The 10,000-nt window shown below is 41.9% G+C and overlaps 2 protein-coding genes across 3 annotated transcripts in view; both read left to right on the top strand.

The window, feature by feature from the left end:
* Nucleotides 1–1,324: 1,324 nt before the first annotated feature.
* On the top strand, nt 1,325–7,783 carry psmd5 (proteasome 26S subunit, non-ATPase 5). 2 transcript variants are annotated; one of them, XM_030342048.1, is made up of 10 exons: nt 1,325–1,528; nt 1,688–1,832; nt 1,919–2,032; nt 2,128–2,256; nt 2,377–2,486; nt 2,673–2,815; nt 3,505–3,696; nt 3,939–4,048; nt 6,474–6,614; nt 7,345–7,783. In XM_030342048.1, exons 1-10 carry the CDS (start codon nt 1,356–1,358, stop codon nt 7,600–7,602), a joined length of 1,515 nt encoding a protein of 504 aa, XP_030197908.1. In that variant the 5' UTR covers nt 1,325–1,355; the 3' UTR covers nt 7,603–7,783. The 2 variants fall into 2 exon arrangements, with proteins under 2 accessions (XP_030197908.1, XP_030197909.1); XM_030342049.1 differs by lacking the exons at nt 6,474–6,614; nt 7,345–7,783 and adding an exon at nt 6,007–6,455.
* A 478-nt stretch (nt 7,784–8,261) lies between these two features.
* Nucleotides 8,262–10,000, top strand: part of kcnt1a (potassium sodium-activated channel subfamily T member 1a) — a 23,731-nt gene continuing 21,992 nt past the window's right edge. The window contains exons 1-2 of the mRNA XM_030342217.1: nt 8,262–8,719; nt 8,942–9,091. Of these exons, the coding sequence (XP_030198077.1) occupies nt 8,580–8,719; nt 8,942–9,091 (290 nt within the window). The 5' untranslated portion in view covers nt 8,262–8,579. The remainder of the gene's footprint in view (nt 8,720–8,941; nt 9,092–10,000) is intronic.

Raw genomic sequence — 10,000 nt, 5'->3', positions numbered from 1 at the left:
AGAGGTTCAGAGGGCAGGCAAGTCAAAAATGTATAGAGCCATTATGCTGTCCAAACCCTGGTACACTGAATAGGTCTGCGGGGGCTCGGAGGCAAACCTCGGTACAGAGACAGTGAACATGAGGGGCGGGGACAAGGGGAAATGTAATCCATCACCCAACAAGTGGCACAGAAAACAGAAAACAGGGTGTCAAATTACCCCCTCTTACAAATTCACATTCACTTGAGGAATGTTTTATTAATTGACCACTGAATGAACCAAATCTAATATTGATGTTGTTGTTGATAAATGTTGAATGAAATGATTAAATTGGTTATCTAATGGAATGTGAATAAGTCTATTAACAAATGAAGTCTTGATTATATTAAAAAAATATACGTAGCACTGCATATCAACATACCTCGGGAAGTTCAGTGTTTCACCTCCCTAATGTGAGTGTCCGTTAACTATTGGTATGGTAAGGGTATGTTTTACCTGATGAGTGGGTGAGCTTCCCTCCACCCAGGACACCTACAAGGCCCAGTGTGTCAGAAAGGCCCTTCTAATCATTGGGGACCCCAGCCACCCCAACCAGAAACAGTTTGAGCTACTGCCGTCAGGGAGGCGGTACCGAAGCCTAAGGGCCAAAACCCAGAGGATGACAAACAGTTTTTTTCCCCAAGCAGTCAGGCTCCTTGAGAAACACACTTCCCCCAAACCATCCGCACGCACACTACAACAACAGACTGGTATTTAACCACATACTTGTCTATTGCATTTGCACAGCATTTATTTATTGCGCAATAACACTACCTGTGGCTGCTACCACTACCACTTGAACACCCTACACTTAACACTTTATTGCACCTCATTACATATTATTATTATTATTATTGATGCTACTACTTATTTAATATATTTTACTTAGTTTTTCTTATGGTTTATTGTCTTTATTTATTCTATCTTGTACTGTTGCTGCTATGTTTTGAGGAACCAAGCCTCTAGTGTACTATACAATAAGATGCAATAAAAGTGATTCTGATTCTGATTCTACCTCACTAATGTGAGCGTCAGTTAACTATCAATCAAAAAAAATCCAAGGGATTTTTTTTTACCAAAATAACAACTTTCCTTAGCTGTCACACAGGCACATTCAGTTCGTGAGATGTTGCGACAGAACCCAAAATAATGTAATATAATCTGATATAATTTAATAAAATATAATCTGATGTGTATAGCTGATGAACTACTGCTACATAGATCAGTATGTAGAAGGATATATTACTACATATATTAACAAATCTCGCGATACATAAGTCACGTGGCCTGCGTGTGAACCTGACGATTGGCTGTCGCTTTCCACAACATGATCCGTCATGGCGGCGTCCATAGACAGCTTGTTGGCGGAAATCTCCGATATTGAAGATCCAATTGAAGAACTCAAACATCTGAAAACAGCGATTCTATCCATCCCAATAAGCGCACTGCGTGACTCGGTCACAGGAGATCGTTTCGACGTCATTTTCTCCCTTCTGAGCACAACTGAAAGGTTGGTTTTGTCCATACAGTGGAGTCTGATCAGTCTGCTGAGTCAGTCTACTACATCCCTATTGTTGACAACGAAGATACAGTAATTCATGTCCTCATTAGCTTATGTGTATGCATACATTCGTATTATACGGTGATTGAATGTCATTGGTTTATCCAGGGAACAGATTGAGTTATGTGTCGACATTCTGGAGCGCCTCTTGGTGGCCCTCAGCCCGGTGTCCCTGGCCCAGGACTTCAGAGAGGCTCTACAGGGGGGGTTAACTCATCACGCCGAGGGGGTTAAGATACTGGCCTTAACACAGGTACTATCCACTTAATCTATGTGGTGTTTCAATACAGCATTGACCCTGTCATGCGTTGTATCGTTTATACTTTTCCTCTACATCAGATCGGTAGGATAGTGGCCCATCCAGAGGCTGTCACTGAAATCCTTAACAACGATGACATCCTTCAAGAGGTTATCCACTGCATTGGTGGGGATCACATAGCCGTGGCCAAACAGGTGACCATATTAAATGATCCACACCTCCTAGAAGCACTTTTAGACATGGTCCAGAAGCACAGGGTTGATCTTTATTCATTTTGCTTTTCTTGTAGGCCATTTTGTCCCTGTCCAAACTGAGCCACTCCAAGGCCGGCCTGGACAAACTTTTCCGCAGCAGTCTTCTCAAAGACATGAAGGATGTGATGGAGATAAGCGACATTGTCCGATACAGAGTTTATGAGGTAAAATTATTCCGATTTCATAAACGTCAAAATCTGATCTTCTGTCTGGCATGGAGTTGCTTGAAATGACCCTGAGTGCACTAACAATAAGTTTGTTGTTTTTATGGATCGCTTCCCAAGCTGGTGGTGGACATAGCGTCTGTGTCTGACATCTCCCTGGGCTACTGCGCCAGTAGCAGCTTCATCTCCCAGCTGCTGGCTGAGCTGATGGGAGAGGACGTTCTGATCAGGTAGTCACAGCTAGACGACTGACACAAACAAACGCGGACAAGCACTCACACACAATGTGATGTCTAAGAACACTGGAAACAGTTGGCTGCTTATGTTAGAGCCTTTATTCTTCCTGAAGTAACAGTATTAACCCTTCTATTGCTGATTCCTTCACTATCTTCTTGCGTGATGTTTGCTGCCTACAGGGCAACAGCCATCGAGATGGTGACAGGTCTGGCCCAGAGCCAGCATGGACGCCAGCACCTGGCCCAGCAGGGGGTGATGGACAAGATCTCCAACATGATCAAAGGAGCCAACACAGACCCCTTCTCCTCCCTGTACCTCCCTGGTGAGTCCCAGATGGTAGGGCTGAGCGATTGATCGAATTTTGGTCGCGATTTCGATTTTAGCGTAAAACGATCACAAAACGAATATCGAGTTTTCGATTTTCTTTTTTTATTAAATGTTATATAGAAAGTGCAGAATAGCTGGATACATATCTGAACATTATTTTAGATTTGAACATTTTCTATTAGACCATTTAGTGTATTTTTTCAGGTGAAATTTCAAAGTGTTTTTTGGGAGAGACGTGCTGAAAAATACATCATGCTTTCAAAGTGAAAAATAAAAGTTTGAATAATCGTGATTTCAATATTATCCAAAATTATCGTGATTATGATTTTTTTTTCTTCCGTATTCGAGCAGCCCTACCAGACGGTGAAGTAATTAAACAAGTTGAAGTTTATTGCCATTATTTAGTTATAACTGTTGTTATCATGGCCAACTCTAGACGCTTTAGCAAAGCGTGGGGGGCGAAACAGCAGGAAGGACGTGCTAAATTAGTACCTATTCCCTAATTTCCCTGACTTCCGGGGCCAAGTGTCACATTGATGAGCGCTGCAACGTCGCGCCTTGCGCTGAAAATATTTGGAAAAATATTTCAACTTTTTATGTGCTTCTAAAAAACACTTGAAAACGAGCGGTGAGGGTACAAGCAACGTGCCTCTGAGTGATGGCCCTGGAATGCCTCTTCTGTAGGGCTGGTGAAGTTCTTTGGGACCCTGGCGATCACAGACAGCCCCCAGCAGGTGTGTGAGATGTACCCGGCCTTCCAGAACAAGGTGTTTGAGATGGCCCTGGACCCCGACCCAGTCATGACCGGGGTGGCTCTGGACACGCTGGGCCTAGTGGGCTCAACCGTGGAGGGCAAACAGGTCCTACAGAAGACCGGTGAGTGTGGGAGTTCCATTTATTCAGCTGCAGCAGTTTCATGGCATACAATGTGCCCTCTAGCAGGCTGTTGTTCACTGAAGGGATCAGAAATTAGAATGAATTTCTGATTCTTACATCTAGTCCCTTCTTTAAGAGCAAATGCTGATTCAATTCCTTTTAATTATTGAATGACAGCTTGGGCACTGCTGTCATGAATACACAATGAAGTATTTGAAGTATCCGTTTCTTGTATGTTACAGGAGAACAGTTCAAGGCAGTGTTGGTCAGAATGAGCCAGCTGGCCCATCTGGGAGCCACGGAGATGAGGGTGCGCAGCCTGGATGCCATCGCTCAGCTGCTCAATCTAGAGGTGGGCCTCCTCTTCTTTTACATGTTGTCCTCTAACTCATGGTTGTATCAAAAGAACCCCACAAGTTATTCTGACAACAACCAAAGAACACAAGGCAAACTATCACATTTGGAGTAACAATAACAGTTACGTTTTTTTTGCATATTTTGATGAAAATTTTGATTTATATTAGTGTGGTTGCAAAACCAGCCACATTATTAACATGTTTTTTGTTATTTGTATTTTTTGCCAACTGCCAATTTTTTTGCAATTCAGTGCAGTGCGCTATTTTTGAGATTTAAAATAATTTATATACTGTACTTTATATTTATAGATCTTAATATTATTTAACATGAGCTAAAATCCAACACCAAGGGGTTGTCATACACATATTTAAACCGCAAGTTAGGAGGTCCTTACTTCTGAAAAGTACTATTTTGGCCTTATTGGACATACTGAATCGTTTTGCCTCAAAGACCCATAAAGTCCGTCTGGATAGATTTAGCTGTACCTTGAAATATTTGGGCAATGTGGTAAATTTTGACTGGATAGCTCCAAAAAATATGTTGTCAATTTCAGATTTCCAATGTTGCAGGTGCTCAGGAAGCTGTTTTTTTAATGGAAGTCAAGGAAACTTAGTACACATATAAACTATTGGTACACATAGTACACATAGAAACTAAACTAAAAAGCCCCATAATTCAATCAATCACAAGTCTGCTACAAAACTGCGACATCTCTTCCCTACTCATAAGCCTTGCTAGCATTAGCATGTTAGCATTCTCATGGAATATTGTGCATACCATATGTTAGTTAATGCAACCACACAGATTTTCTTCAGAAAATGCACCTGCAGTGATGTTATTATTATTATTATTATTATTATTATTATTATTATTATTATTTTTTATTTTTATTTTTTTAGTGGTAGTCAAGTGCATAATGGGAGATCTGTTGGGTATACTACGAAGCGGCTGAACATACCCAGCCTGTCTTTGGAAACCTGGATCGAGAAATACAAAACTCACAAAACAATGAGCGTTCCCTTAAAAGGGGCGTTTATCGCGTTATTTTACTCACCTTTACAAAATGGATTGATCAAGAGCAGTATATTTCACTCAAGAGGAATAGATAGTCTTAATGAACTCCTATGAGGAGTTCAAGAATCAGATAACAGCTATGGGAAACACAGCTGCACATAATAAGGCTAGGGAAGCGTGCTGGCAAAAATTTGCAGATCGTGTAAATTCGTAAGTGAAAGGATTCTGCATATTGTTTAAAAAAATAACTTGAGAAAAAAAAGAGAATTGTTCCCCATTAATCCCAATAGAGTGATGATGATTTCAAAATGCAAGAGCAACGTTATCCTTTATTCTTTAATTTAGGGATTTAAATACATCCTATGTATGGCATATGTTTTCAACTGCTGAGATGCATAGGCGGTGGCGTAGGCCGGGGATTAGTAGATCCTAACGCCCGTGACGGGGTTCAAATCTCGCCTGTCCATCATCATGCCTTTTATCCCATCTAGATGTGGTGCCAGCACGGCCTTGAGAACATGGGTTCAAGTTCTTAATAAGCACAAAAATATAATTCCATAACGAATAATTATATTCCATATGACAATATGGAATATGAGTATTGGGACCATATGAGATTTGGGACCTTTTAAGCTACACATAAATGCACATCACTTGGGGGACGAACCCCGCACGCAGAAATTCAACCTACCTCCAGTCTACCACTCTCTTAAGGAGGCAGAGGTTTTCTTTCCCTGAAAGTCTATAAAATCCAAAAAAAAAGCTGGGTAACACCACAAATACATTTAGCAATGTATTGAGTGCAGCTACAGCCTTGCGAATAGCTCGGGACACCTTATTTTTTCGCAACAGTCAGTGCACAGCTTCTTTGTGTAGCATTGCCTACACAGACTATAAAATAGCGAATACCCACTGATGAAACCTGTATATCTCATAAAGAATATTCTCAGGCAATGGCAAGGGATCGGATCTGTCCCGAAAGACCCTCAGTCCCCGGAGAGACCCCAGTACGCTACGTACTCTGAGGTCCACAGGAACACCCACAAATGGTGACGACATCGTCAAAGGAGGGGCTTGGAAGCCGCGCTAAGGTTTAAGTAGCCGATCCAACCCGAAAGTCTTAGCTGATAACCTTCTCCCAACCAGGTTTGGTTGGCAGCATAATAATGTCACCATGGTGATGCAGCAACGCTAAAAGCGACTTTCGTTTCACAACTAACCTAGGCTTTGAGTGCAGCAAACCTCGCTAACCCACTAATCAAGGTTTGTAGTATACCCTACGGGAGATTTCAATGCATGGCAAAAACAACAGAGTGCACAATTCAGTATCAATAAAAAGTATCATGCATGGTTTGATGTTGTGCCGCCTGAAGTGGCCTCTGAAATAAAGTGTGTTGGGTCTGCAGGTAGAACACCAGAGCGAGGATCTCTTGGCTCTGACAGAGTCCTGGTTCCTCCTGCTGGCCAACAAGCCCATGGACATGATCACCAACATCTGCACCCAGCCCTTCCCTGAGCTGCACTGCAGCGGCCTGCGTGTCTTCACAGTGAGTCCCACAACTCAACAACACACTTACGGCGTGTTCCCACCGGCGGGTGCGCCTCGGCCCAGCACGCCTTGGCCCAGTAGTGAAGGTGCAGCTTGACCCAGCTCCGTTACGGCTCGCGTTTCCACCGCCGACAGCATTGTGACCTCATACGAGCCCGACACAGTGTCGCCTTCTAATAAATCCAAGGAAAAAGAAGAAAGGGACACACTAACCAAAGAGCAACAATGTAGGACGTCCAAGAAGGGCGGCAAACTTTTGGGCGACAGTTTCTTCAAGAAAAAAATCTTTCACCGTCCAGAAATATTTAAAATATTTGTATTTATACTTTACCTTGAAGACATAATATGCTATACCTGTGCTATACCTGTTAAATAATATAATAAAATATCTATAAACGACAAGACCTATATTTAACATCCAAATTGTGTCCAACGATGTTGTAACCCAGAGAAATTGGACAGTGAACATATACAGCATGAGTAATATGTTGGGCAATATATTTGATAGTTTTGCACTTCAACAACTCTGTGGATGCATGTCCCTCAAGAAAATGGAAGAAACTATTGACCAATTGGCCTACAACTTGACACTGCATATAGTAATTCAGTGTCAAGGAGGTTTGGCAATAGACTTCCAACCAAGCTTTACACGCAGTGCATTCCCTGTTTTCCCCTAAAATACAAATACGTATGTTTGAACTAGTCTGTGTGTGTTCTTAAACTCCCAGGCCATCGCACCTCAACCCTGGGGTCAGAGGCTGATGATCGGCACGCCCAGCTTCATGGAGTTCATCGTGGACCGCTCCACAGGGAAGACCAAGGAAGCCAAGGATGCCAAGTTTGCACTGGTGGGGGCTCTGGTGAGCACGTCCACAGCCGCCACCATCCTCGGGAGCCGGAACTACCTGCAGCTGAGGACCTACCTGAGAGAGGGGGCGTACTATGTGGCAGCGGTGGCTGCCGTCAGCACGGATGGAGCCGAATAATTGTTCTTTGTATTATTATTATTTTTTTTGAAATAAAAATGAGTGTAGGGGTTACAATGTATGCTTGGTAAATGATTGAATTCTAATTCCTTATCGAGCTGTATGAGTTGGCATGTTCATGGTTGGATATGCCAGTTATGATGAAGCCCATTCAAAATAAACAATTCTTTGAATACATTTAGATTGCGTGTTTATGTGCAAATTATTTACCTTTAAATTTTTTTTCTTTAATATTTAATTTAGATTAATCCAAGTTCCACACTATGACACAAACTTTTTAAAGTCATTACACAAGGTGTTCTTAACATGCCGTTACAATTTCATATTTTATGTTAGATTCTAAACCTACCGTTAAAATTGAATGGTATATGCCAACCAACATTTTTTAATCCTTAAATGACATTTGGAGAATGCATTATTCTGTTAATTCATACAAATTGCTTCCTTGGCCTGGGTTCATTGAAGACGTTTTTCTGTCTAGGAATACTTGTATTCTGTATATTCTGTACTTTATGTTAGCCGGAGGCAGGGTTAGGGCAGCATTACCCTTTCCAAGTTCATGTGAACATTATGATTGAAGTGGCCTTCATTATCCACTTGGGGGCACTAGGCCTCTGTCATCAATTATTAGACATTTATGTCCTGGGTTTTCTCTGGAGAAGGCTGTTAAAACTGTACGTCCATTACTCCTAGTCATTTGTATGTTATCTAAATAAGTATGTACCTGTGTATGGATTTCATACCTCGAGGCTTCTCCCAGTGCATTATTGGATAATTGATCATAAGCGATGAATTCATGGAGGTATCTATTTGTGACTCACCGAAGCTGCGTTTCATAAAAAACTCCCAAACAGCCCCTGGTTGATGTGTGACAGAAATATCCAGGACGACAGTGGGTGTGAAGGTACAGAGTTAGTCTGCCTGGTACCTGTCTTGGAGAGGGACTTTCAGGACCGCTGGAGCGCAGACCTGGACCGATGACCCGGGAAGTGAAGTCTACAGACAGAGACCTGACATCCATCCCGTCTGATGGGTCTCCCGTCAACATGTGCTCTGAATGTTACATCAACCAGACATTTGTCAACGATGATGGGACCACAAACGATCACAAAACAAGGTAAGACCAACGCAATCTGGTGCGCAAATAACTTTGCATTGCATTTTATTTGATTGTTATATGTGTTTGATCTTGTCAGATAATCACTATTAAATAAATCAAAATATATAGGCTTTATATTATAACAATACAAAATTTAATAATTTTATCAAATTAACTTAATAATAACATCACATTTTTACCTCCGAAATGGGTGATATTTGCATGGTTTGACCCCCCCAGCTCCACCCCGGTTTCTCCCCAGTGCGACCCCTTCAAAAGCGGGATCATCTTGGACACCTCCACCCTGGAGAGCCAGGTGCCCCCCCTAGCACCCCGCTTCCGCTTCAGGGACTTCCTTCTTGGAGACCAGGGCTTCCAGAACAACGACAGGTTGCACACACAAACACGCACGCACGCACATACACGCACATACACGCACACACACACACACACACACACACACACACACACACACACACACACACACACACACACACACACACACACACACACACACACACACACACACATAGATGCACAAGTGGTAGAGTGGATAGGAAAAGACAATACGATATATTTATTGTCAATTGTTAACAGTCTAGGCTTTGGCATCAAATCCATCTTGCTGTCATTGTATGGGTGGTGTTTGGAGTGATGTACTGTCATGTTTGAGTGTAGTCTTGCCTTCTCTCTAATATTAAGTTCCAAGGCCACAGGCATTCCGAAATTGAAAGTATGAGCAATGATGTTATAAATTGCCATTTAAAAACCTTTCCCTTTCCCAGTCAGTCAGCCCTAGGCGTTATAATAAATTGTTATCAGCTACAATTTTCTGCTTCGAGTCTATTCAATTGTTGTTAAAAAGTAAATCTGTGAAGTGTTAAAGCTAGGGAAGGTATTTCAATTTGATTGTTTTTGGTTTAAATGCTATTTATCGCCCAACAGTAATCAATTATAAATTGCTCTGACAATTATTTTTTATAATCCGCTATCTGTGGCAGGCATGTAATAATAAGCCCTTCCAATCAATTCATACGGCCCGAATGAAGTGAGTGTTGAAGTGCGTTCATCCATGAGGAGTCTTCCACGAGGCAGTAGACCTGCTGCTGGAGCCAGCGAGCTGGTCACCTGTAGGGATTGTTTTTTTTTTTTAATTTAATACTTCCAAAATATATATATATATATATATATATATATATATATATATATATAATTACTCTGGCCAGTTCCTCCGGATCGCCTAGACTAGCTTGACTCCATTTACCTGCCCAAAACAACGGCCCATAACTGTGTGCTAAT

This window comes from Gadus morhua, chromosome 19 (genome assembly GCF_902167405.1).
Source record: "Gadus morhua chromosome 19, gadMor3.0, whole genome shotgun sequence".
In the NCBI taxonomy this organism is placed as follows: domain Eukaryota; kingdom Metazoa; phylum Chordata; class Actinopteri; order Gadiformes; family Gadidae; genus Gadus; species Gadus morhua.
This window is presented reverse-complemented; position numbering and strand designations above follow the sequence as displayed.

Excerpts from the sequence above, each read along its gene's own strand:
- psmd5 (XM_030342048.1), top strand. The coding sequence starts at position 1,356 with ATGGCGGCGTCCATAGACAGCTTGTTGGCGGAAATCTCCGATATTGAA. Across the intron at positions 2,257-2,376 it reads TCCGATACAGAGTTTATGAG|CTGGTGGTGGACATAGCGTC; the intron begins GTAAAATTATTC and ends TCGCTTCCCAAG. Across the intron at positions 4,049-6,473 it reads CTCAGCTGCTCAATCTAGAG|GTAGAACACCAGAGCGAGGA; the intron begins GTGGGCCTCCTC and ends TTGGGTCTGCAG.